This window comes from Lithobates pipiens, unplaced genomic scaffold, assembly GCF_037356315.1.
Source record: "Lithobates pipiens isolate NorthernLeopardFrog02 unplaced genomic scaffold, aLitPip1_a1.2 Scaffold_22, whole genome shotgun sequence".
Classification (NCBI taxonomy): Eukaryota; Metazoa; Chordata; class Amphibia; order Anura; family Ranidae; genus Lithobates; species Lithobates pipiens.
Genome location: NW_027507784.1, coordinates 318,532,098 through 318,559,607, shown reverse-complemented (window position 1 = coordinate 318,559,607; position 27,510 = coordinate 318,532,098). Strand labels below are relative to the sequence as shown.

Below are 27,510 nucleotides of genomic sequence, written 5' to 3'. Positions count from 1 at the left end.
GTCATTCACACCTCAGCGCTTTGACTGCAGCCTAAGTGGCAGAAACATCCGTTTCACCCCTAAACCCCTTTCTATGAGAGGTGGGGCAGTCTGACTAAAGCCAGCCATAGACCGTTTGAATTGAACCATGTATGGGCAGGCTGAATGTATCCAATTGATCAACTTGGATACAACCAGCCTGACGGATTTCATGTGTGATTATTGCTAGCGGCTGTTATAGCTGCTAGCAATAATTACTGTGTTCTCTTGGTGGGGATGCCACCCCCCCGCTGGGAGAAAACAATGGCTCCATGGAAGGGGTTTGCCCCCCCCCCACCTCCATCATTCTCTTTAGGCCAGCCATGGACCAAGGGTTGCAGGAAAGATAATTGCTCAATTTTCCCCCCTCAATATAGTTGGCATTGATGGGGGGGGATCCCTCCTGCTGAGTCATTGTGTTCTTCCGGGGGGGGGGGGTGTTGAAGGGGAAGCCACCCCCCCTGGGAGAATACAGTGATTATTGCTAGTGACTATAACGGCAATAATTGCATGTAATATCGACTTGGGTACATTCAGCCTGCCCATAGATGATTAGCATCTCGGCCGGTTCCTAGATTCCAATGTCTATGGCCGATCACAAAGGCAGTGCTGGGCTTTCCCCTCTGGAAAGCCTAGCAAGCTTTAGGAAATTTTAAACCTTGTGGGTGCACATAATAATAAAACGAAAAAAAAGTTTATAAAGTTTATCTTTCTGTAGAAGATGGGGCTTCACTTTCTGATACTACAAAAAAAGGTGTGTGTGTATGTGTATGTATGTATGTATGTATGTATGTATGTATGTATGTATGTAAATTTATTTATTTTTTTTTTTTTTTTCCTTCTTCTTTATTCTATGGCTGTTTTTTTTTTTTTTGTCTCCTTGCACTGGTGGCTGTTCAGCTTTTCTGTTACATTTCAGGAATAAACGTTCTTCACTGTAAAGGAAACCGACTTCCTCCCTTTTGTAACTCTTCCACAGTTCACTGGAAATGCAACTCGTGCGTTTTGTAACATACATGATTGGCAAAACCGATAAAAAAATAAATAAATAATCTATATTTGGGACTGAGCTACTCCAAATACATCAGCTTTTCCTGCAGGCCTACTTGCATGTGCATTTGGGGTGTATTTTTATTTATTATTTTTTACTTTTTTTGCTGGAATTCAGCATTTGCAATTATTATTAGAAGGCCTTATGCACACTGGATGTTTTTGGCTTCAGATGTGTGGTGTGTATTTTTTTTCCCCTGCATCCAGTAAACATCACCAGCATGTTATCCTATGTGTCCATGCACGCATAGGCTGTTATCAGCATTTTTTTGGCTGGTGTATTTTCTGGCTGAGGAGAAAAACCCTGAACTAGTGGCTTTTGAGAGGAGCTTTTCAGCTGTAAAAACGCTCTAAAATGGGGGTGCACACTGTAAGAAAATCGGGCGTATGATTGTCTGTCAAGGGTTTTTTTTTTTTTTTTTTTTTTTTTTTTTCCTTGTTTAACAGCCAATCGGAACTGAATTTGTGTGAAAATCCTCGTGTAAAAAAAAAAAAAGGCTTTTTTGATCATGGGCAGTCTTTTCTGATTTTTTTTTTTTTTTTTTTCTCTTGTACAAAAACTGCACACGTTAAACGAAAACCATTTCATTCTGTCCCCGTACGAGAAATGTTGGAGTATGTCCCTTTAGGAATTTTCGTACCAAAAGTCAGAATCGGCTGTTTAAAGTTGTGTACGCACTATGCGAAAATTCCTCCGCTGAAAAAGTTTGGCCAATTTTCTTAGTGTGTACGAAAACAAAAAAAAGACGCCGAAAAGCTCATTCTACAGATAACGCTACTGGCATTTTTATAACGTCCAGTGTGCATGAGGCCTAAATGGCATCTTTTTGAACAGAATTTATTTGCTCGTTTTTGTTCATCGCTTTTGTTGCTCTTTACAAGTAAAGCCTAGTACATACGGCCCAATATCGGTATCGGTTCAGTATCCACTGAAACTGGCCAACACCGCCGGACATTTGGCCCCTTTGTACTGCAGCCAGTCAGCTGGCTTCTGTCAAAGGGTCATGATTGAAAAAGGCCTGCTGTCCGTCTTCCCATCAGTGCTCTCAGCCAATGGCTGAGAGCGCTGACCGGAGTGTGGTGGCGGGGGGGGTTTGTCCCCCTGTCAGAACACATTAGCACAGCAGGGGAGATCGCTGTACTAAGGTTGCATAATTAGTACAGTGACTCTGATCTGAGCTATCAATTATTATTATTTTTTTTTTCATTCAGTATGTTGGGTTGAACAAAAAAAGAACTAGTTGTGTGTACTAGACTTAAAGAGGAAGTAAACCCTGGTGGGTTTTACTTCCTCTTTATTTCCATACAATGGTAAAGCATAATGGGCTACTGTGCATCGTATAGTAGCCCATTATGTGTCACTTACCTGAAACTGAAGCCCGCAATGTCACCGGTGTTCACTCTAGCAGCAAACATCCATCTTTGCCCTGCTTCCTTCCAGGGCAGCGAACTCCGGCTCTGTGACCGGCCAGAGACACCAGTCATGGCATGATCCCTATTAGAAAGTGTGTGTGTGTGTGTGTGTGTGTGTGTGTGTGTGTGTGTGTGTGTGTGTGTTTAGGTTGCATGAAGATGGGGGAAAAAAAAAAACCTGTGTGCAGCTGCCCTCTCCAATACCTACCTGAGCCCCATCTCTATCTAGCAATGTGCATAAGTGCTCTTTGGCCATCAGGAACTCTCCCTCCTGATTTGCTGAGACACAGCAGCGGCGCCATTGGCTAACTGATTTTAACAGCAGTGGGAGCCATTCAGGAGAGGGGAGTGGGGCCGAATCTTGGCTCTGTGTCTGAATAGACACGGGAGCTGTGGCTCGGCTCTGGTGCCCCCATAGCAAGCTTCTTGCTGTGGGGGAACTTGACAGGAGGGACAGCTCTGTGCAAAACCACTTTACAGAGCAGGTAAGTAGAACAACGTGTTTTTTTTTTTTTTTTTTTTTTGTTTTTTTTTTTTTTTTTAACTTTATTATCAATTTAAGGCTCCATGCACACTAGCTCTTCTCCTCCATCTCATCTATCTTCTTTTTTTTTTTTTTTTTTTTTCTTTTTTTTTTTCTATTCAAGAAAGAGGAACTCCTGGGCTAAAGATAATGCGATTTGCCAATATTATTCTTTCTTAAGGTTAATAACAAGTCCACATTTCTTGTGGGGGGGGGGGGGAGTAAATGACAACTTAGGGCTGGTTCACACCAAATGCAGTCCAGTGCATTATTTATTGTACATCAAATAACACCTGGACAGTGGGGGGGATTTACTAAAAGTGCAGATTGCAAACTCTGGTGCAGCTGTGCATAGAAACCAATCAGCATTAGCCCTCATTCACACTGAACACTGCTTTGAAATTGTGCAACTTCGTCTGAAATCGCATGCCACAACTTTTAGTGTGACTTGAAAGACATCTATGCAGCTTCATGCACAGATGTCTATTGAAGTTGCACCCGAAATCTGCAAAAAGTAGTGCAGGAACAACTTTTATGAATTGATGCAGCGCCGCAAAGTCGGCGTTGCACCGATTGGAAAGGTGCCATACAATTCGATGTATGCAGAGGTCCCGTGCCTAAAGACACCTGGAGCATTCTTATTGTGGGAGCATGATCATTTGGACACAGCATATACATACAGTGGTCCCACTCTTTCAAGACATGCAGATTTTATTTACTTGTCTTGGAGAACATGGGAGGGTTCACATCAGTCTCTAATCAAACACAAACTCTGTTCACGAGGATAGAACATTCATCTATAATCTTCATGAGCATCAAGGAATCCATTAGCGATGCCCTAATCGGAATCATGCTGCCAATGATTAGAGAACAGCAAAACCCTTTTTATTTTTGACCATGGAGGGATACAGAAAGTTTCAACATTCAGATTATATTTCCAACAACAGGAGTATAGTGCCTTTTTTCCCTCTTCATGGTAGTAGAAGAGAAAAAGGAAGGCCACACCGAAGACAGCCAAATGTATAGATGGATGAAAAATGGCTTTAGCTTGTCTTCTCCCAAGCTACGTCTCTACAACACGTTTCACCCTGCCCAGAGGGCTTAATCGGGCTTAAAGCGGAGTTCCACCAAAAAATGGAATTTCCACTTAAAGTGGTTGTAAACTTTTACAAACCACTTTTACCTGTAGGTCCAAGAAATATCTCCTAAACCTCCACGGTTTAGGAGATATTTGCCGAAAGACAGGCACCGCTGTCTCCTGCGCATGCGCCGTAAGACAGCAGCGCGCATGCGCACTGAGCGCGCCGCTGTCAACGGCGATATGCCGCAAGTGGCAGCTCCCGTGCACATGTGCGGGAGTGACGTCATCGTGGCTTCGTCGAATGACAGCGGCGGAGCAGCGAGACCCACCGAGAAGATGGATGCTGCGGACTACAGGGGACAGCGGTGACTTCGCTGGCTCCTGTGTCAGGTAAGTGACACATAATGGACTACTATGCGATGCATAGTAGTCCATTATGCTTTACCTTTGCAGGGAATGAAAGCGGAAGTAAACTCATCAGGGTTTATTTCTCTTTAAGGTACTGGTGTCCCCCTGACATGCCACATTTGGCATTTCAATTTTTTGAGGGGGAGTGGGTACCTAGTTTTGACAGGCACCCAGCTCCCACCACTTCTCCTGGCACCGAGAGGAAGTTCACCTCAATTCTACAGGTCACTGGGCCCCATTCTTGACAAATTGTGCCATGTAAGGGGTTAATACTGTGGGCCAATGTCATCTTCTTGGTAGAGTTTTGCACGCTCCTTGCTACCATACAGTCTTGGGGAAACATTTCTCCATTCCAGCTGCAGAGTGTCACATGGAACTTCAATCTTTGATCATTCCTGCTGCCTGCCTACAGTGGCTCTGGCCATTTGATCCTCACCTACTACCAGCTGTCTGGGTTTCATGAGTTCCTGAGGCCTTTCCTCTTACGGCGAGGCTATGTGTTGTCATTTGGTTGCAATATGTCCAATTATATACATTTGGGGCTTAATCCCACTATACTGGGTGACCCCAGATTACATTCTACTAATGGTTTAGGGCAGCGGTTGACAAATTTGCTTTGAATTTAGGAGCCAGGTAAAAAAGTTAGGAGCCAGTTTTTTTTTTTTTTTTTTTTTTCAATTCCCGGTGTAAGGCCACTCATTTTCACCCCCTATCCCTAACTCACAGTGGAGCACCCAGTCAATAACTCCATTGAAACGCTGTTACATTAGGGTTATGGGCTGACCAGAAAGAGCAAGGCTGGCAACAGATGGAACTGGCACGTGACACTGGTTTGGAACTGGCAGGTGACACTATTGGCGGTTTGTCGAGCCCTGGTTTAGGGGCTTACTGGCATTGTTGACCTCCTATAGCCTGGAACGTTAATCTCTGATTTTAGAGTCAATTCTATCTTTGGAATCCTTGGCTCTGTCGGGTGTGGCTGGACCCCCTCCTCTATCAGTTGAGGTTTTTACCACGGTCATGCAAGACTTTGACCCAAATTTTCCAGTTGTTTGCTGACTTTGGTCCCAGAAGCCACAAGCATGCTTCCGCAACCTTTCATGCTCATTCTGTGTTACATTTGCTTGCAGCCTTAAGCCTGGTTCACACTGTTGTGGGTGATTGAAAGTGCAGGAATCTCTTTCGCAATCACCCACAGCCAAAATGTGCTGCTCTTTAAAAATGTGTGGGACTGCCATTCATTCTTAATGACACCCACATATCTAAAGCAGCGTGTTTCCAGATGTGGGAACCACCGGGAAATCACATGGTGCAAAAACACCATGCATTTCTAAAATGGTGCAGGAACCTTTTTTATTTTTATTTATTTTTTTTCCTACATGAAATGCAGACCCAACAGCCTATTCAAATAGACTGCCGTGCCCGTGTAAACGCAGCCTGCAGATTTGCAGTACTGTGGACTAGGCCTTGGGGCTTCCAAGCCATTGGCCCCAAAGACTGTCTACATCCGAGTCGCTCCATTCCTTGACTGATGAGCTTACCTACTGCGATTACTCGTTAATGAAAGGAGATCACTCTTTTTGTAGTGTATGTCATTCTAAAACTAGAAGGTCAACTTGTTGCTTCAACCAGGGCTGTTTTACAGTCTTGGGTGCTAAAACTCCAGACTTTCCCTGTACACCTGCTTTTAATCTCTGTAGAGATTGGAAGTATTCTAATAAACTGTTTGCCGCCTATAAAGACTTATTACTTCCTGTGGACTCCAAGAAAAGGATTTTATGGTGAATACAAAATCCTATTAATTCTCTGAGCGACTGGAGGCAAGGTGGAGGACATAGTCCATGGGAGCAGAGTTCACAGGAAAGATTTGTGTCCTAAGATTTCTAGCAGATAGCGGCCTGTAAAGCCGGCTATATTGACGACTATAGCCACTGGCAGTGATCCATCTATTCTGACAGCTGGGAAGCCTCCCGCTGTCAGAATACAATAAGTCGTAACCTGTCGCTAAGCAATTTATCACAATGCAGGTCAAACTTGTGCTCCATCACTCTGTGAGTGTTTGTTTGCTGTTTTTTAACCCCGTGCCTCCTGGACACACTTACCCCCTTCCTGCCCAGACTAATTTTCAGCTTTCAGCGCTATCGCATTTTGACAGTTGCACGGTCATGTACCCAAACTATGATTGTATTTTTTGGGAAATGTAGAGCTTTCTTTTGGCGGTATTTAATTGCCACTGGGTTTTTTACATTTTGCTAAACAAATGGCTGAAAACGCTGATGAGATGCTGATCGGCAGACCTTTTTCGGTCATGCCTCTTCAACACAGGCCAGATGTTTGGCCAGCTTCTGTCGCAACAGCTGCATTACTGCTTTACATCAGTTTTTCATCCGTTTTTGCACCAACCAGCTAGAGTAATTTACAGCTTGAGTCCCGAAGCCATTTTAATGCAAAAACAGACTGTTTGTCCCTTCTTTTTTTTTTTTTTTTTTTTTTTTTTGCTTAACTGAAGAAAAATAGGGCTTTGATCCCAGTCTTCATAGCTCCAAATCCTCAGCCGCTAGGTTGGCCCAGTCGCAATGATGTCACTCCTGCACATGCGCATTGGGAACCCCATCGTTTTGGCACAAAGAGGTGCCGTAAATAAATGTACATTGAGCTTTACTCGCTTTACCTAAAGGCTGAAAGACCGGTAGAGGGGTTTATGATAAACATCACCAATGGAATGTCTTCTGTCATAAAACTCCTTCGTGTGTTGTTTTTTTTTCTCAAATCGCCTTTCAGGACAACCCCGGAGAGAGTGTAGCTCCACCTTGCAATCAGGAAACACATGCCCACTTTAAAAACACCTCCTCCTCCTCCATGGCTTCAGTTATTGTGTTTCCTCCTTGGAGGAAGCATGTGCCTGAACCAGGGAGAGCTACACTCTCTGCAGGGGAGTAAGGCTTACCTTTTGTTGCAGGTTGTTTCTCTTTGACCCCCAGCAGCATCTCCACGGGGAGAGGACTCCTGGAGCTCCTGGTCCCGCCATCTCACGGGAGTAAGGACCCTCGGAGTGCCGGCGTCGGGTGCCCGGTGTCCGCTTGTTAGCGCAGGGAGGGCTCTGTTGCTGGCGGAGGCCGCTGCAGGTCAGCGGCATGGCTCCGTTTTCGGCGCCGGGTCCCGGGCGGCGACGGCGTCGTTCACGGTGACGCGCGGGCGCTCTGAGGGGGCGTGGCGCCGTGGTTCAGCGCCTGGAACGCAGGGGTCATGGGGCGGGTCAGGTGACCGTGTGCTTCCGCTTCCGGCCGGCCTTGATGACGCGGAGGCCGGGAAAATTTAAAATGAGAGCTGTTTGTAAAATAGCTGCCTCACTCAAACGATGGAAGAGTGCAAGCCAGCTATGGCGGAGACAGGCGCCCCCAGCACCGGTCCAGCCCAGGTACGTAAGGTGCACTGGCACCCTCTGCTTTACTGTGGGTATGTCTTTGTTTGTTCCCCCCTCTTGGGGGCCTGTCGCTGCAGGTCAGAGGTGGACTTCGCTCTGACCTTTTGCAGCCTAGTTCTGGGGTCTCACTAGTAGGTCTGTTTGGTGGTGGGTCTCTGCACTGGCTTGGTGTTAAGCAACTGGTTGTTGAGAGCTTTTAGTGAATTAAACCTGTATGTCGTTTCAGGAAAAATCACTAGGAAAAGCTAGACCAGGTCAGAGAAAATGTCCTTCCTGCAAAACCCCCCTCAGAGATTCATGGCAGAAGGCAATGTGCAGAAATTGTATCAGAGAATTGGTGGAAGAGGAAACATCTCAACAATATAAGGATTTGTTTTCTTCGGTTAAAGAGCTGACAAACTCTTTGAGTTCAGTCAAGTCCATCCTGATACAAAACCCTCCCGCACAGACCGAGCCTCAGAACTTACCGCCCAGCCCCAGGGCGTCGTCATCCAGACAGGTGGAAACTGAAGAGTCTGGAGACGAAGGGGGTAGTACTCTCATCTCCTTCAGGGATTCTGAGGAGGAGGAAGAGGAAGAAGATAGCAGGGGCTCCAAATTCAAGCTATCACTAGAGGAAGTAGATGATATTTTAAAAGCAATCTACACTACTCTAGAAATTCAGGAAGAAAGAGTACAACTGTCAGTTCATGACAAAATGTACCAGGGGTTGGACGAAACAAAACGGCGAGTTTTTCCTGTCCACAGGGTCCTCTCAGACTCAGTGAGAAAGGAGTGGAAGGACCCAGAAAAAGCCCCTTTCTTCTCTAAAGCTCTCAAAAGAAGGTTTCCCTTCGAAGATAAGGACTCAGAGGTTTGAAACAAGAAACCCAGAGTCGATGCAGCTTTCTCGCAGGTATCCAGACGAACGGATCTAGCCTTTGAAGATATGGGGATCCTTAAAGACCCAATGGACAAAAAAAGCTGACTCCATCCTTAAAAAAGCTTGGGATGCCGCGTCAGTCAGTCTAAAACCAGCAATGGCAGCTACGGTGGTGGCCAGGAATCTGGAATGTTGGGTAGAGAAGCTGAAGAGCCATATTGAGGCGGGGACACCCCGCAAGGATCTCTTAGAGTCCTTTATACTGATCCTGAATGCAGTCAAATACATGGCGGATGCATCAGCAGAATCAGTTAAACTGGCCGCTAGGTCTTCGGCTCTTGTAAATTCAGCCAGGAGAGCAGTTTGGCTGAAAACATGGTCTGGGGACACTGCCTCTAAGGTCAAGCTGTGTGGTCTTCCCTTCTCGGGTGACTTGCTCTTTGGTCCTGATTTAGAGTCTGTGCTGGATAGAACAGCCGATAAAAAGAAGGCTTTTCCAGTTAAGAAAAAGCAGATTGCTAAAAAGAATTTTCGTGCTTTTCAGCAGTCCCATAAAAAAGACCAGGAGCACAAGAGCAGATGGGGTTCACAGAAGGGCAAAGGCAGGGGTGGAGTCCTCTTTAGATCTCCCCCAGAGCAGTCCCCTAAGAACAAGTGACAATATCTCCCCAGTGGGGGGGAGACTGTCAGCTTTTCGCGAACAATGGGACAGGCTGTCTCCAAATCTGTTCGTGAAGAGCGTTGTCGATCAGGGGTACAGGTTGGAGTTTTCAGAACTACCCCCGAGCAGGTTTTATGTGACAACATTGCCAAGGGATCAGGAGAAGGCCTCTGCAATGAAGCTGTTGTTACAGGAGCTGATACAGCAAGAGGTTCTGATTCAAGTCCCAGTAAGCCAGCAGGGCGGGGGTTTTTATTCACATATTTTTCTGGTGAAAAAACCCTCAGGGAAGTACCGTCTAATCCTGAATCTGAAATTCCTGAACAGGTTCATTCGGTACAAACATTTCAGGATGGATACAATTTTCTCCATCACAAAGCTGTTGACCCCAGAATGCTTCATGGCATCCCTGGACCTAAGGGATGCCTACCTTCATATACCAATTCATCAGGCATCGCAGCAGTTCCTGCGCCTGGCATTGAAGGTAGGGAGTTCGGTATGGCACCTCCAATTCAGGGCTCTGCCGTTCGGACTCTCGTCCTCTCCCAGGGTCTTTACGAAGATTATGGCAGAGGCTTTGGAACCCCTGAAATTGAAGGGGATTCCAGTCGTTCCTTATCTGGACGACCTTTTGTTTTTTGCAGACTCCAGGGAGCAGGTCCTAGTCAATCTCCAGAGGGCCCAGTCTCACCTCGAGGGCCTGGGATGGCTTCTAAACCTAGAGAAGTCAATCCTGACCCCCTCACAGGAAATGAAATTTCTGGGGTATACATTAAATTCGATTCTCCAGAAAGTTTTCCTGCCGTTGGAAAAACAGGAAAAGTTACAGCTAGCTGTACAGCGGATACAGAGCAACCAGACAGTCTCAGTCAGGATGGCTATGGCAGTTCTGGGCCTGCTTACGGCAGCAATCCCGGCTGTTCAGTGGGCCAGGTTCCATTCCAGACCCCTTCAGAGGGAGGTTCTGTCAAGCTGGTCCCATCAGGATCCTTTGGAAAAACAGCTAAAAATTTCGTCAAAGACGAAAAGGGCTCTTTGGTGGTGGAGAGACCAGGCAAACCTCTCAAGGGGCCTGGTGTGGACCTTTCCTGTGGACAAGCGCCTTACTACAGACGCAAGTGCCTGGGGCTGGGGAGCCCATCTGGATGGTCAGACATCTCAGGGGGTCTGGTCCAAACAGGAAGCTCAAAGATCATCCAACTGGAGGGAGTTGAAGGCGATCTTTCTGGGTTTAGTGGCATTTCAGCAGAGTTTGAGAGGCCACCATGTTCAGGTGTTGTCAGACAACACAACAGCGGTTACCTACATTATGAAGCAAGGGGGAACCAGAAGCAGGAGCTTGATGGAGCTGGCCAATCTGTTGTTAGCCTGGGCAGAACAGAACACAGCCTCACTATCGGCAGTGCATCTGAAGGGCTCTCAGAATTTGTTTGCGGACCTCCTAAGCAGGCGCAAATTGCTAGAGGCAGAATGGAGTCTGAATCAGGAAGTGTTCCTGATGATCTCCGAGGCCTGGGGGGTTCCTCAGGTAGACCTTTTTGCCAGCCAGCAGAACTCAAAGGTGGACAGATTCTTTTCTCTTCACCGAGGAGATGCAGCAATAGGGTTGGATGCATTCGCTCACCCCTGGCATTACCAGCTGTGCTATGCCTTTCCCCCCTTTCCTCTAATTCCACTAGTACTGAGGAAATTCAGGGAAGAAAGGACAGACTTAATACTAGTCACTCCTTTTTGGCCAAAAAGACCCTGGTTCGTGGGTCTTCGAAACCTAGCCTCGAAGCCCCCATGGAGGTTACCACTCAGAAAAGATCTGTTATCCCAGGGGACAGTAAGTCATCCAGAAGTGGAACTCCTGCAGCTAACCGCCTGGTTTCTGAGGAGGACCTGTTAAAGGCTAAAGGTCTCTCAGATAAAGTAGTAAAGACCCTGCTGTCCAGTAGGAAGGCAGTTACACAGGCAATTTACATGAAGGTCTGGAAAAAGTTCAACTCCTGGTGCAGTTCTAGAGAACTCAAGGTCAAGAGCACGGTGTCAGTCTTGGAGTTTCTCCATGAAGGAATGGAGAAGGGTCTCGCAGCCAGTACCCTGAAGACTCAGGTGGCTGCCTTATCAGTTTTCTTTGAAAAGACTTTATCTAAAGAAACTTTAATTTCTAGATTTTTTAGGGCTCTTGCTCGAAATAGACCAGTAGCCCTTAAAGACTTTCCCAGTTGGGATTTGTCTACAGTTTTACAGGGTCTCTCGGGAGCACCGTTTGAACCCTTACAGGAGGCTTCTTTGCAGAAGGTGGTTTTAAAAACAATCTTTTTGGTGGCCATCACCTCGGCCAGGAGAGTCAGCGAGCTCCAAGCTCTAGCTATTACAGAACCCTTCCTTAGAATTTATCAGGACAGGGTGGTACTGAGGACGGATCCAGCATTCCTACCGAAAGTATCCTCAACTTTCCATCGATCACAGGAAATAGTGTTACCTACATTCTCTGCAAGCCCAGCAAATGCAGGAGAGGAAGTTTTTCACACATTGGATGTGAGAAGATGTCTTTTACAGTTTCTGAAAGTTACTAAAGAATTTAGAAAATCAAACGCCCTCTTTGTGATATTTTCTGGATCACGCAAGGGGGAGAAAGCTTCTAAAAGTACGCTGGGTAGGTGGCTTAAGTTGGCTATAACAGAAGCCTATAAAGCAAAAGGAGAAATACCTCCCTCAGGTATTGCTGCCCACTCTACTAGATCCACGGCAGTTTCCTGGGCTGAAAGGGCCGGTGCCACGCCTGAACAAATCTGCAAGGCTGCCACTTGGTCCAGTTATTCGACATTTCTCCGGCATTACCGGTTAGATCTACTGTCTGCAGCAGATCAGGCCTTCGGCAGGAAGGTACTGCAGGCAGTAGTCCCGCCCTAGGGTAAGTTTCTCGGTTATCCTCTCCGGGGTTGTCCTGAAAGGCGATTTGAGAAAGACTCAGTTAGACTTACCGGTGACGGTATTTCTAAGAGCCTTTCAGGACAACCGTTACTTCCCTCCCTAGGTTATGCTTAGTAAATGTATTAAGTTCTACCATGGTGTTGTGCTTTCTGTGCTTTGTTTTCCAGCGTCGGAAGGCCACAATAACTGAAGCCATGGAGGAGGAGGAGGTGTTTTTAAAGTGGGCATGTGTTTCCTGATTGCAAGGTGGAGCTACACTCTCTCCGGGGTTGTCCTGAAAGGCTCTTAGAAATACCGTCACCGGTAAGTCTAACTGAGTCTTTTTTTTTCCTAGGTTTAATTTTTTATTACGGTCCAAACAAATCCTAATGCCTGAAACAAGTTTTGCAACTTTGGCAAACATTCGTAAAAACTATACAGATCTTTTCAAATGCGTAGTTAGTTATGTTAGTTATCCATGTGGATTATACCTTCTTCTTCTTTTTTTTTTTTTTTTTATTCATTTATTTTTTATTTAAATGTGGGTGAGCCATGTTTGCAGACGCCCCCCCCCCCCCCCCCCACAATCTGCAGAGTCAGTGGGCGGGTGTGCACATGCTGCTGTGCCTTGCTTCACGGCCATGGCAGGAATTGAAGCATTCAGCAGGTACTACTGCTCCCTGAATGCAACCCATACAAGTGAATGGGGGCCCACACTGCAGCCACATGCAATACAGACAGTTGGGGTGCAGCGTTTTCAGGGTTAAAACCGGTTATGAGGAGGCAATATAACGCCTCTTTGCTCCCTGTCAGAAATTGCTGATCTGGCTATTTTTCAGAGGCATGTCTGTCATTGTCGCAAATGTAAATGAGCAATTAAGGAGTTAAATAAGAGTGGCTGAAGCAGACGCTGGAAACATAATGGCATGAGGTGGGATTATCGGCCTGTCCACAGGCTGAGGGGTTGTCAATATTTGAGTCTCTTTGCGTGGTGAGCTTAGAACTAACACGTTTTTCAAACTTTTTTATTTATTTTTTTTTTTCATTATCTATTGTTTTTTCTACAATGGTCTAGAAAGAAGCAGAGCAGGCGATGACAATACATGTGCATCAACACCAGGCAAACATGGGCCTAATCCATGGCTAATGCAAACACACAGGCCTGAGACTGCAATGCTGAACTCCCAACACATAATACTACAGCCATGGCCTAAAGCTTTGAGAATGATGCAAATATTAACCCCTTCCTGCCTAAGCCTTTTTTCTGACATTTGTTGCTTACAATTTCAAATTCTATATATTTTTTGCTAGAAAATTACTTAGAACCCCCAAAGATAGATATATATATATATATATATATATATATATATATATATATATATATATATATATATATATATAATATACACAGATGGCAAATGGGGGGGGGGGGAGAGAGAATCTCGACATGGGATAATGGCACTTTACAACTACATTTGTCAGAGTAGATGACAGATCAGCTCTAATTTGCAGCATCAATACCAAAGCTAGCTAGGTTCTTGGCCAATGATTAAACCAGTTTTGCTGAAGGGGAGGTAAAGTTCAACTAAGTTTTCAATAAAAATGTCATTAACCGCTTGCTGACCAGCTGCCATCGTTATATTGCGGCAGGTTGGCACGATCCCGCGAGCCGACGTAGCTGTACATTTTGGCTCCTTTAAGCCGGTGTTGCGCTCACGTGCCCGCTGCACTGTGGGGGTGCCGATGTTCGTGACTGGTGGTCGATGACCGCTGGGCACGAGAGGCAGAACAGGGAAGTGTGTGTGTGTGTGTGTGTGTGTGTGTGTGTGTATATGTATGTATGTGTGTGTATATATATATATATATATATACGCACAAATCCCTGTTCTGAGAGGAGATGCAGATTGTGAGTTCCTAATAGCTAGGAACTACGATCTGTCCTCCCTACAGTTAGAACACAGTCAGGGAACACATTTAACCCCTTCTCTGCCAATGACATTTATACAGTAATTGCATTTTTTTTTTTTTTTATAGCACTGACCACCCTTCGGGTCAGGCCTCCGCTGCTCCTCCTCGCTCTTTGGGGGTCAGGCCTCTCTCCCTCTCTCCCTCTCTCCCTCTCTCCCTCTCTCCCTCTCCCCTTGGCCTACATGTAAATATGGGACAATTATAAATACAATTTGACCTACGTAATTCATGCACTGGACAATGTTACAAATATTAATTACAATGTTATACTTTTCATGATGTCCATCCTTTTTAATGCAGAACTCCATGTAAGGCGTAGAGAAGGACCAGGTGGTAGCCATATTGTCTGCTGTCTGTTCATCTTCTCTCCTGTCCTCAGGGATGAGGCGGCCTCTCATTACATTTACTAACAACAAAGGAAGATAATAATAGTAAATGTTATGGGTACAGCTCTGCTCTCTGGCTGCCTAGAACTGACTGGCACTAGAATGCACGCTGTTTACAGGCAAAATATTGTGTGGATCACGACTCTGCAGGACTGCAAGTTTTCTAAAAATGTCTATCTGTATATAAAATAAAAGAGAATGACTGACTGTATAGTCTGTCTGTATTATTGGCTTTAAAGAACATTGGGATGTAAGAGGTGTGGTTTGAAATCGGTGTATTGCAAGGCTTGCTGCTCATAGTTTCATTTGCATAAAGTGCGGCATCTTACCTGCAATGCAAAAGCATCTCATTTGGGTTTGCTTTGTTTAATGCTAAGCAGGAAAATCAAACCCCTTCTATGTAAGGCTATATATGATTTTGTAAATGGTATAACATTTGCAAGCCTGCTTCTGGTCTGGAGATCCTGAGCAACCAAGGTGAGGCTTCACCACATTCTCATCCTCTGTGCACCCCTCAGCTAGGGTGCCCATGTGTTCCGGATTGCCAGCGACTGTCTTGCAATTCGCATGTCTGTCCTGGGTCCCGGGTACCTTCGTTCTGGGACAATACTGTCCAGGAATGAAATCCACAGCTAAATTGCTGAAACTGGTTACTAGGGCTGCCCTCTGCCTGGCGTCTAGCAACCAGTGCTATCACACACAGACTCGGTGAGGTGGAGCGAGGCCCACGACTAGTGCTGCTTGGCTCCAGTGAGTCTCCACCCACTTGCCCGCCTCCTTCTCCGGTCGGCTGCACGACTTCTACACCTCCTGGCTCTGCCCCACTGAGGGACCTCACCAGAGGAGATAGTAATGAAGGTGACACAGGGAACTGAGGGGACATTAAGAAAAGACACGTACACCCATCACTGCCTCAAAGTACCCTATTTTGAGTAGGTCCTACACTAATCATAGAATGAAAATCCCACTTCTCAACCATGGGAGAAATGCACGTCTCTTTATGGGAGAACTAAAATTCTCACACGGACACGGAACTGAGGGGACATTAATAAAGGTGATGCACACAGAACTGCGAGGACAGTAATGAAGGTGACAATAAAAAATGTGACGCACACAGGGAACTGAGGATAGTAATGAAGGTGTCACAGGGAACTGAGGATAGTAATGAAGGTGACAGGTTACTGAGGGGACATTATGAAGGTGGCACAAGGAACTGAGGGGACATTATGAAGGTGGCACAGGGAACTGAGGGGACATTATGAAGGCGACACAGGGAACTGAGGGGATAGTAATGAAGGTGGAATTAATGTGACACACTCGCACTCACTAATGAAAGTGACACTGGGCACTGAGGGGACATTAATAAAGGTGACACTGTTGTTGATCTAAGGGTGGTCACGGCTGAAGGGCAAATGGTTAAAAGGCCTAAAAGACATTTCACTATCACTTGTTAGAAGCACTCTACAGTTGCTCAAAATACTTAGGAATGCCACTGTGCATTGCCATCTGCTGGAGCCTGGCAGATTTACTGATGTGAAATGCAAGGGGCACATCCTAACGTGAGGATGAAAAGTGCCAGCTGCGTACCTAAACCATCTGAGCTGCAATGACAGTGTCATGGCCCTCCATGAATTGCCTCATTGTCACAGCCTGAATGTCCCTAAAATAAGATAAACCTGCACTATGCCTCCTATCACCTGAGGGGTGTGTAATTTTGAGGATGACTACAGGTGGTTCTTCTTCCATGCTGGTTCTAGGGCTGTGGAACTGAATGTGTTCAGTATCACCTCCAGCAATGTCCAATCATCGGTGTATAGGCAGATGCAGCCTCTTGGTGAATTCTACGTCCACCCCCCCCCCATGAAATGCAGCTCATCAGTGACCATCAGCGCAGCCTATCGGTGTCACTACCTCCATCAGCGCCCAGCAGTGCAGCCTATCAGTGTTCATGAGTGCCACCTACATCAGTGAAGCCCATCAGTGTACTTCAGTACCACCCATCAGTGTCCAGCAGTGCAGCCTCAATGTCCGCCAGCGGAGTGCTCCCAGCTGCGTCCCGCCTCCTCCGTTTTCAGGAATATCATGTATGAATAGGGTGACCATGTGTTCCTGGATTGCTCGGGACAGTCCTGCATTTTGCGGGTCTATCCCCAGTCCCGGGCACCTTCATTACAGGACAATACAGCATCCAGAAATGAAATTGATGCAGGCCAATCCGATGCCCCCAAAAAAAGGCTGCCACATTGCCGCTTTACTCACTAGCAAATTATAAATCCCGCCTCCTGTGTCTAATCACTGCGAGGCGGTGTAGAGCCAGTATTGGAACAAGGTAAAAAGGGTCTCGGCCAGCCTGGGCAAGTACTGTCAAAGAGTAAAGTGGTGATGCTTCGGCCCCTTTTTTTGGGGGGGGGGGGGGTGCTTAGTGCCTCTGGGTAGAGTCATTGGCAGGTGTGTGTTCACCTTATTGCATAGGATTCATTAAGGTGAAAAAAACACGAGGGTTTACAACCCCTTTTTAAAAAAAATTTGTTTTATTGGTGGTGGGGTTTTTTTTTTTTTTTTTTTTTTTTGTTGTGTTGAGATGCCCACAGCCAGAAATGTTAGGGGTGGGGGGGGGGGGGCCTGTTTTTTCACAGTGATTTCTCAGCAAAATAAAGCATGGAGATCTGGATGGATGGGGGAGTTTGCTTTTGAATATTAAAAATTTGTAGATCTGCTTTAAAGATGGGTAACCTGTAATATGACATTTTTGATCTTGTGTATAGATGAACTCTAGGTTCACACTATATACTGCATGTTCTCTAATGCTTTCCCGCACCCGCATAAAAAAAAAACATGTTTCTGTTAGAGGGGTGTGGCTGCCACTAATTCTTAAAGCGGTAGTAAACTGCATAAAAAAAAAGCATCGGGGCAGTTTAAGTCATAATGTGCTAGTATGCATTAGGGGTCGATCCAATTTTATCGGCAGCCGATATTAATAAGTCCTAACCTTGTTTTTCAAGTGTGTGTGTGTGTGTGTGTGTGTGTGTGTGTGTATGTATGTATGTTGTCTGTCTCACAAACTTACCGATTTATTGCTTTAAGGGGTTGTATCGGGGGGGGGGGGGGTTGATACCCAGTATCGTTCTTTAGAGCAGGCGATCGGCTTTCTTGTAATAACAACCAATGCATCTAAGCAGCCGCTCGGCTGTTATTACAAGCAGCGGGAGGAGACCCGTCCCACCGGGAGGCCCGAGCAACCAGCTGGCACATCTTCCATAAAGAGTACCTGTCACAATGGATGTGTGACAGCAATAACGGTGAAAGAGAAAAAAATAATAAAAATTAAAAGGACAGTATAAAAAGTTTAAATCTGCACCTGATATCGGCCTGAAAGGCGGCCAAAAAATCGGTACCTTATCTGCCCTGAAAAGAACGATATTGCTCATAACCCCTGCCCATTCCCCCCCCCCCCCCCAACCGGTTATACATCGCACACTAGCACATTGTGACAGACTCTCCTGAAAAGGAAGCCCTCCAACAGCGCGCTGTCACCTCTGAAGGCACTTCCATCTTCACCCAATCTTTTTTCAGGGGTTGTGGGCAATATGAATGGCCAAGTCAGCAATGCTGTCACTCCCGCGCATGCACGCGGGCAATCGCTCTTTACGGCGTGGCTCTGAAGAAACTGGCACAGGTATGCCGTTCCTTCAGAGCGCATGCACTGGTGACATCACTGGCTGCATCTAAAGTAAATATATTTTTTTACCTATAGATAAGACTTGCCAATGGGTAAAAATCATACATGGGAGTTTGCTCCCAATTTAATGGCACCATGCACTGCAAACAGCAGCACGTTTTCCCATACTGGGAACCATTTAAAACCTATGAGGTTTTTCTGCAGCTGCAGTTTTTGGAAAACAGTGCAGGGATCTCTCCCTGTGTTGTCCCCCCCCCCCCCCCCCGTAGGTACAGTAGCCCATTCAAATGGATCCAAATGCAACCGCCGGGAAACAAGTGTGAACCTAGACCTGATCTTTTCATCCATGTGTAGTTCTTTTGCTAATAATCATTGTATTAATTTCTTTTGCAGGAAGAAGAGTTCAAATGGCTCCTAAAGGAAGAAGTGCATTCTGTTCTGAAGCAGTTGCAGGCTATATTGAAGGTCGGTGATACAATGACCATCTGTTTAAAAAAAAAAAAAACCTCCTGGTCTGATCCTCATCTCGGTCACAACAATAAACGCAATGTGCTGGAGCTGATAACTGAGCACACTCAATTATAATTTCTCATTTCTTTTTTTGAACACGCCCATTAACCACTTGCCTACTGGGCACTTTTACTCCCTTCCTCCCAGGCCAATTTTCACCTATTAGCACTGTCGCACTTTGGCAATCGCGCATTCATGCAGCACTGTACCCATACAACATTTTTATCTTTTTTTTTTTTTTTTTTCTTCACACAAATAGTTTTCTTTTGGTGGTATTTGATCACCACTAGGTTTTTTTTATTTTTTACTAAATAAACAAATGGTGGAAATTTTGAAGATAAAATGTTCATAGTTTGTTATAAACTGATAATTTTTCTCCTTCACGGATGTACGCTGATGAGGCTGCACTGATGGGCACGGATGAGTTGGTACTGATGGATGGCACTGGTAGGTGATGCTGTTGAGGAACTGGTGGGCACACATTGGCACCAGTGGTGGGCATTGTTTGGCCTGCACTTATAATCGGTGCCCTGATTATCTGTGTCGATGACCCTTTTTATCAGCTCTCTTCTCCTCTCCTCAGGCTCTCAGCATGAGGAATGGAGTGCAGATCAGCTCTTTACCTCAATCTGTGATCAGCAGTGTCCACTGGACACTGCGATCACGGGAGGTTGCCATAAGACAGCCTCCCAGAATTGGTCATCTGCACTGTAGCCCTCATTCGGCTATAGCATGGTCAGCAAGTGGTTAAACGCTTGACTCCCAGGTCAATGCTGACATTTGTCATACTTGTTAAAATCAGCATTTTTTTTTTTTGCTAGAAAACAACTTGGCATCCCAAAGTGTGTGTGTGTGTGTGTGTGTGTGTGTGTGTGTGTGTGTGTGTGTGTTTTTTGTTTGAAGTCTAAATTGCAAGTAACTGCCAGACCCTCTAGTAGAGCCTGGCATACCACACTATGGAAGTTATTTAAAAAAACGAGCGTTCTAAATGCCTATTTACAGCTGTCTTGAGGCTGGTCACATGACTCGCGGCCGCTTTACAGCTACAAGACAGGGCTTCTGTCGGAGGAGCTGTGATCTACCTCTGACGTGGGGAGATCAAGCGGCTGCTCGGCTCACCCACAGAAGCCCTGTCTCATAGCTATAAAGCAGCCATGAGTCATGTGACCAGCCTGAAGACAGCTGTAAGGTTGGTAGGTATTTAGAACTCTCGTTTCCATAGTGTGTTATGCCAGGCTCTAATGGAAGGTCTGGCAGTGACAATTTTTTTAACAGATCGAATAAACTATCTCTAATGCTGCACAAATGCAATGCAGGGTTACAAAGCTATACAGAGAAGAGTTAAACAGGCACGAGCAACACTATAAAGCACAAGTTGCACTTACCCCAATGCTAACAGAGTATCTTTCAGATTCAATCTTAGAGGAGAGGTGTCCATACCCACCAGGAGCCTCTCACCACAAAAAAGGAAGGAATAGGGTAGGAGGGTGACAAATTTATTTTCTTTTTTTTTTTTTTAGGTTTTTAATAATAGCAGCGGGGGGACGGAGACCAAGAGAAGGAGCTGACAGGCAGGAAGGAGGGGGAGAGGAGCGGAGAGCAGCGGGGTCAGCAGCGTATGTTGGAGGGACGCACTCTGACCACAGTGGTCAGGTCTCAGTAGCTCTGGTTATGGTGGTCAGTATAGAGGGCATACAGGAAGCGGCAGGTAGGGAGGGTTGTGGTGGGTTTTTTTTTTGTGTCTTCAGTCTAGAGAGGGGCAGATTACACAGCACAAGCATTGCGCACTGGTTTTTCACATTTGTCCAATGGAATTGGTTTGGTTTTTCTCCAGCTGCTTTAAGGTGAAATGGTATACATTGTCACTAGCACAGGTTTGTCATTTTAAATAAGTCCAGGAGAGGCACCTGTACAGCTGTGCGAGAGTGAAGGGAAGGCTGGAGGTCAGGTCATGGACTTCATGTGGCCATATCCAGGTAATTCCACCTAGTTTGGCCTACTGTTGGACATTTCTGCTCTAAAGGAATTTATGGATTCCTGGTGACATGTGGAAGGGAGTTCCAGTAAAATGAAGAAGCATAAGAGGTGTTGAAGGGGAGACTGAAAAGTGATGATCGGAGATATAGACAGTTGTAGGCTGTGACTAGACCAGTGTTCTGTATGGGTGTACATTTGGAGCCTGTGTTTAGACGGCCGAATGTCAGACACTTGCCGGTTCAAAAAATACCGGCCGACGTTCGGCTCATGTGTATGTCGGTCTGGCCGGCTTCTGTCAGACGAGCATCCTGGAAAACCAGCAGCCGGCTGACTCCCGATCAATGCTCTCAGCCAATAGCTGAGAGCACTGATTGGTGTCTTCTGGCCCCCCCCCCCTCAGAACACAACAGCTCAGCAGGGGAGATCGATGTACTAACTTCTCATGGATAGTTCAGTGGCTCTGATTGGAGCTGACCCCACGGGGTTGAACAGAAAAGACTAACAGTGTGTACCCGGCTTATGGAGAAGATCATGGGAGGTGATAGATGGGTCAGGGATATTTTCCAATCTCTCTTCCATTAGATTTCTAAGATTTGCTGTGTCTCTCATACAGGAGGCATCCCGCAGGTTTACACTTCCCAGTGGAACGGCAGATGGCTCCACCAAGCAAGAGAACTTTGTGTTGGGAAGCTCCAGGTAATGGCGCAAAGTGGGGTCCACATGTCGGTGACGGGTCCTCTTTATTACTAAGAAGTTTGCTCTGAATCTTCTCTTTTTTTTTTTTTTTTTTTTTTTTTTTTTGTCTTTGTACAGCACAGATCAAGTAAAGGGAGTTCTGACACTACAAGGGGACACTCTCTGCCAGGCTGTGAGTATCTTTATTTTTATTAGTGAAATCTGATGGCAGGGGAAATCTTTTCAGTAAGGAAACGCACCGCAGGAAAAAAAAAACCTTTGATAGTGGTTAGTTCCTTCTTCATGTTTGAAACTAAAAACAAGTTTTTGGCAGGGCTGGGTGTTTCAAAGAACCTGTGCTGACGTGTATATTATGAAAGTGTTCAGCGGCTTCAGTTTTACTTAAAAAATACATATTTTTTTTTATTTTTTCCCCTTGTCCTTCTCTGTAGGAAGTCAATTTAAAAGTCTTAAGGACCAATCAGCTTCTCCACTTTGCCTTCCGGGAGGACAAGCAGTGGAAGATGCAGCAGGTAACCCAGTGGGGCCCTTCTGAACACATATATATATATATATATATATATATATATATATATATATATATATATAATTATAATATAGTTTGCCTTTCATGTCTATTTTAAATGTAATGGCTTGTTTTGTAAGGTGATCATTTACAATCAATTTAATGCATTTAGATAAAAAGCCTTCAGGGGCTTTTCTGTGCAAAACCATTGCACAGAGCAGGTAAATATTAATAAAAAAAAAAAAAATGTAATGTTGCTTTTCAGTATATCTATGGTCGTTCTGTTAGTTATCAATAATTAAATTTAAAAATCCTAAACCTGACCCCACAGCAGGGATGCAGAGTCTTGTCAGTACTACAAATGCTTGCTCCCGTAATATCTGATATGTTCATAGATGGTCTTGCAAACAGTCATTGAAAATTCAACTTTACAATGAGGAGGAAAAAAGTAAGCTTTTACCCACTGACAAAGAAATGATCAGCCTATAATTTTAATAGTAGGTTTATTTTAATAGTGAGAGACATAACAAAAATATCCAGAAAAATGCATTTCAAAAAATATATAAATTGATTTGCATTTTAATAAGTATTTGACCCCCCTATCAATCAGCAAGATTTCTGGCTCCCAGGTGTCTTCTGTACAGGTAATGTGTTCTATACAGGTAACGAGCTGAGATTAGGAGCACTCTCTTAAAGGGAGTGCTCCTAATCTCAGCTTGTTGCCTATATAAAGGACAACCGTCTACAGAAGCAATCGGATGCCAATCTCTCCACCATGGCCAAGACCAAAGAGCTGTCCAAAATGTCAGGGACATGAGTGTAGACCTACACAAGGCTGGAATGGGCTACAACAGTGGTCATCAACCCTGTCCTCGGGGCCCACTAACAGGCCAGGTTTTATGTATTACCTTTGGGAGATACAGACTAGAATACTACAATCACTGAGCAGCAAATGATATCACCTGTGATGTATTTCAGTTATATTGTAAACCTGGCCTGTTAGTGGGCCCTGAGGACAGGGTTGATGACCACTGGGCTACAAGACCATTGCCAAGTAGCTTGGTGAGTGAGTGACAACAGTTGGTGTGATTATTTGCAAATGGAAGAAACACAACATAAGTCAATCTCCCTCGGTCTGGGGCTCCATGCAAGGTCTAACGAATTTCATGGAGTTTCAATGATCATGAGAATGGTGAGGAATCAGCCCAGAACTATGGAAGAATCTTGTCAATGATCTCAAGGCAGCTGGGATCTTTAGTCACCAAAAAAACAATTGGTGGAGGGACTGGAATTCTGCAGCGCCCGTAAGGTCCCCCTGCTCAAGAAAGCACATGTACAGGCCCATCTGACATTCGCTAATGAACATCTGAATGATTCAGAGGAGAACTGGGTGAAAGTGTTGTGGTCAGATTAGACCAAAATCAAGTTCTTTGGCATCAACTCAACTTGCTGTTTTGGAGGAGGAGGAATGCTGCCTCTGACACCCAAAAACACTATCCCCACCGCCAAACATGGAGGTGGAAACCTTCAGCTTTGGGGGTGTTTTTCTGCTAAGGGGACAGGAAAACTTCACCTCATCAAAGGGACGATAGATGCGGCCATGTACCATCAAATCTTGGGTGAGAACCTCCTTCCCTCAGCCAGGGCATTGAAAAATGGGTTTTAGATGGGTATTCTAGCATGACGATGACCCAAAACGCATGGTCAAGGCAACAAAAGAGTGGCTAAAGCACATTAAGGTCCTTGAGTGGCATAGCCAGTCGCCAGACCTTAATCCCATAGAAAATATGTGGAGGGAGCTGAAGGTTCGAGTTACCAAACGTCAACCTCAATCTTAATGACTTGGATAGGATCTGCAAAAGGGATGGGACAAAACCCCTCCTGAGATGTGTGCAAACCTGGTGGCCAACTACAAGAATCGTCTAAACACTGTGATTGTCAACCGGATTTTGCCACCAAGTACTAAGTCATGTTTTGCTAAGGGGGTCACATGCTTATTTCACTAATTAAAATGCAAATCAGTTCATAACTTTTTTGAAATGCGTTTTTCTGGATACTTTTGTTCTGTCTCTCACAAATAAATCTAGCATTAAATTATAGCCTGATCATTTCTTTGTCAGTGGGCAAACGTATAAAATCAGCAGGGGATCAAATACTTTTTTTTTTTTCACCTCACTAATATATTTATTAGTGTGTGTGTGTGTGTGTGTGTATATGTATATGTATATATATATATGTATGTATGTGTATGTATGTGTATATATATATATATATATATATATATATATATATATATATTTACAAATTATTTTTTTTAATTTTTTTTATCAAATCAGGCAGTCTCTTGCACTAGATAGTTGATGGTAGATCTAACGGAGATTGTACAATCAGATTGTAATGTGTCCTGAACTTTAGCAGTCATGACATACCTGAGAAAAAGTCCAGATCTCTTCGTTGTTGTTTTTTAAAGTAACGCTGTGATTTTTTTAAAACCAAACCATGAACTTCTTATTTGCTCCACTTTGGTCTGTTACATATACCATTACTTTTTTTTTATTTAATTTTTTTAAATAAGAGGGAAAAATACTGCCAAATAATTCAGGGATGTCCCTATTTTTATTTTTTTTATTGCAAGGAGTCGAATTGGCCCTCCTAGTTCTTAACCTGGGATTACAAAATGATCGGTTTCTAGGTTGTAGAGACTTGAAGAGTGGAAGGGGATTCAAAGTTCTGTGTGTCCATCCAGACACGGAGCCCTGCCACCTGAATTTGGTTGACAGCAGCAGGAGCCAATTTTACCGCTGCTGTGTCTCAGCCAATCGGGATGGAGAATATTGGATGGCTGCGACACTCCTGACATTGCTGGACAGAGGGGGGCTGCTACACACAAAGCTCTTTATCTTAATGCAAAGAATTAAAAACCTTCTGCTCTTACCTTTTTTAACAAAAGACTCGGTCCACAGAATTTCTGTTTTGTCAGCTTAGAACTTGGGAGCGAAATGCATTTCTGGCAGATCAGCAGCTCTTTTTCTGTACTAGCAGGTCTTAAAGCGATAAAGTGTGAAGAAATATGCATGCGTTGCAGAGACGTTCTGCTTATGTTTTTTGTTTATTTTGCCCTGACACACACTTTGAGATGTTCTCTCTGTATCAGATCCAGGATGCCAGGAACCACGTGAATCAGGCAATTTATCTGCTCACCAATCGGGGTGAGAATTACACCTTCCAGACCGGGTCTGAGGTACTGAAGGTAAAACGCTGGGGAATTAACCGGGGGACTACAGCAGCCAGCAGTCATCATTGTGTTCTGCCTGCAGGGAAGGATCAGGGATTCCCCCATCAACACTGACCATTGATGGGGGGGGGGGGTGGGGGGAGGAATCAAGCAATTTTCTGTCCTCCCACCCGTGATGGAAGGAAAGCAAATTGCATAATCTATGGGCTGACATTACAATGCCCTGAAATGATTCCCACTGCAGAAGAGAGGAGTAAAAAAGTATGGAATTTTGGTAGCTTGAAGTCCTTCTGCTACTTAACATCTGATTTTGGTTTATGGATTTTATTTTGCAGCTGATGGATGCTGTGATGCTACAGTTAACCCGAGCCCGGAATCGCCTCACAACCCCGGCAACCATGACATTGCCAGAAGTCGCTACTATCGGGCTAACGGTAAGACCAACCATCGTCAACTTAATAAGTCATATTATTTATTTTGGAGAGATCTGAAACCCACTTACAGTTTAGTAGATTAAAGTGGTTGTAAAGGTAGAAGGTTTTTTTTTTTTTACTTTAATGCATTCTCGGCATTAGGGTAAAATATTTATTTATTTTGTCAGCTCCTCCCTCCAGCCCCCACAGATACTTACCGGAGCCCGATCTTGAGCCAGCGATGCTCTTAAGAACAGTGGCGTTGCGTTCACTCTCTCCCTCACTGGACTCCGTGAGAGCAGCTAGAGCCATTGGCTGCTGTTAATCAAATCCAGTGATAAGGGAGTGTGGGGGGGGGGGGGCAGGCTGCACTGTGTGTGTGTCAGTGGACACCCATAGCACAGCTTGGGATCGAGACTGCACATGTGCCACCATAGGAAGCAGCAGAAGCCTGGAGCGCCTGCTGGAGACCCCAGGAGAGGAGGCTCGGGGCTGCTCTGTGCAAAGCCATTGCACAGTACAGGTAAGTATGACATGTGAACCACTTCCCGCTTGTGGGACGTCATGAAGCCCAGGACTTTGAGCAGCGATCAAGGGGGCATCATCCAGATATCCCCCTTTTTTATTTATTTATTTTTCTTACCCCTTAATGACTTTTTTTTTTTTTTTTTTTTTTTTCAGCCGGTGATGCCATCCAGTGCTTCAAGAGGTGGTTTACTATAGAGCTGGCATAGCCAGCTCTATGACCCCCATAGGCTAGAAGTGATGTAATGACGTCACTTCCAGTGCTGGCAGATGTAAACATTGCCATTTTTGCTGCAAAGCCTGAGATCTTTCTATCTTTTTCTTTCCTTCTTTTTTTATTTTTTTATTTATTTTTTTTCTTTTTCTTTTTCTTTCTCACGCTTTCCTGCATAGAGAAGAGATGTGGGAACTGATGGACCCCAGATCTCCCTGTAAAGAGGACCTGTCGTGCCCTTTTTCTATTACAAGGGGTGTTTACATTCCTTGTAAATAGGAATAAAAGTGATCAAAAAGATAGAAATAAAATGAATCACTTTAAAAAATATTTAATCATAAGCATATTTAAAAAATTTTTAACGTAAATATCTATCAAACCATCCAATGGCCGGTGTCATAACGAGTCACATGTGCAGCACCATAGCAGTTGAAGAGTTTAAGTACCGCAATTTGGTGCCATTCCTCGAGTGTGCGCAATTTTAAAGAGTGACATGTTTGGTATCTATCTACTCGGCGTAACGTCATCTTTTAAATCTTAAAAAATGTTTTTTTCTAGTGTGTTCTCGCATGAAAATTCATGAAAGTTAATTTTTTCCCAAAAAATTGATGTGTAAATACCGTGTGACATAAAAAAAAACACTGCAATGGCAGCAATTTTATTCCCTATGGTCTCTACTAAAAATAAAAATTATGTTTGGAGGTTTTTTTACATGTAGGAGACAAATCCCAGAATTGGCTTGGGCTGGCAAGTGGTTAAATAACTTTTACAATCACTTTTTAATGTCTATCTCTCTGTATACGTTTGTGAATAGTGGCAACGCTCAGTAAAACGTAAAAAAATTATTTCTAAAGCCCCATACACAATATCAGATTTTCTGCTGATTTTTATTTTTCCTTCAGATTTACCAAAACCATATAATATGAGGTCAAATCTTTTCAATTTGTACGCAACCAGGCAGGCCCTTGCACTACATGTATTTGGTAAATCTGAAGACAAAAATCTGTAGAAAAATCAGTCCCTGGTTTTATTGAGGCTGGCAACCCTTAGTGGCATGGGGC

General features: G+C 44.7%; 1 protein-coding gene across 1 annotated transcript in view; it reads left to right on the top strand.

Moving 5' to 3' along the window:
• Window positions 1–27,510, top strand: part of ROGDI (rogdi atypical leucine zipper) — a 53,399-nt gene that overhangs the window by 18,525 nt on the left and 7,364 nt on the right. Inside the window, exons 2-7 of the mRNA XM_077449449.1 lie at window positions 18,768–18,839; window positions 21,475–21,557; window positions 21,675–21,729; window positions 21,989–22,069; window positions 25,217–25,312; window positions 25,633–25,731. Coding sequence (XP_077305575.1) covers window positions 18,768–18,839; window positions 21,475–21,557; window positions 21,675–21,729; window positions 21,989–22,069; window positions 25,217–25,312; window positions 25,633–25,731 — 486 coding nt within the window. The remainder of the gene's footprint in view (window positions 1–18,767; window positions 18,840–21,474; window positions 21,558–21,674; window positions 21,730–21,988; window positions 22,070–25,216; window positions 25,313–25,632; window positions 25,732–27,510) is intronic.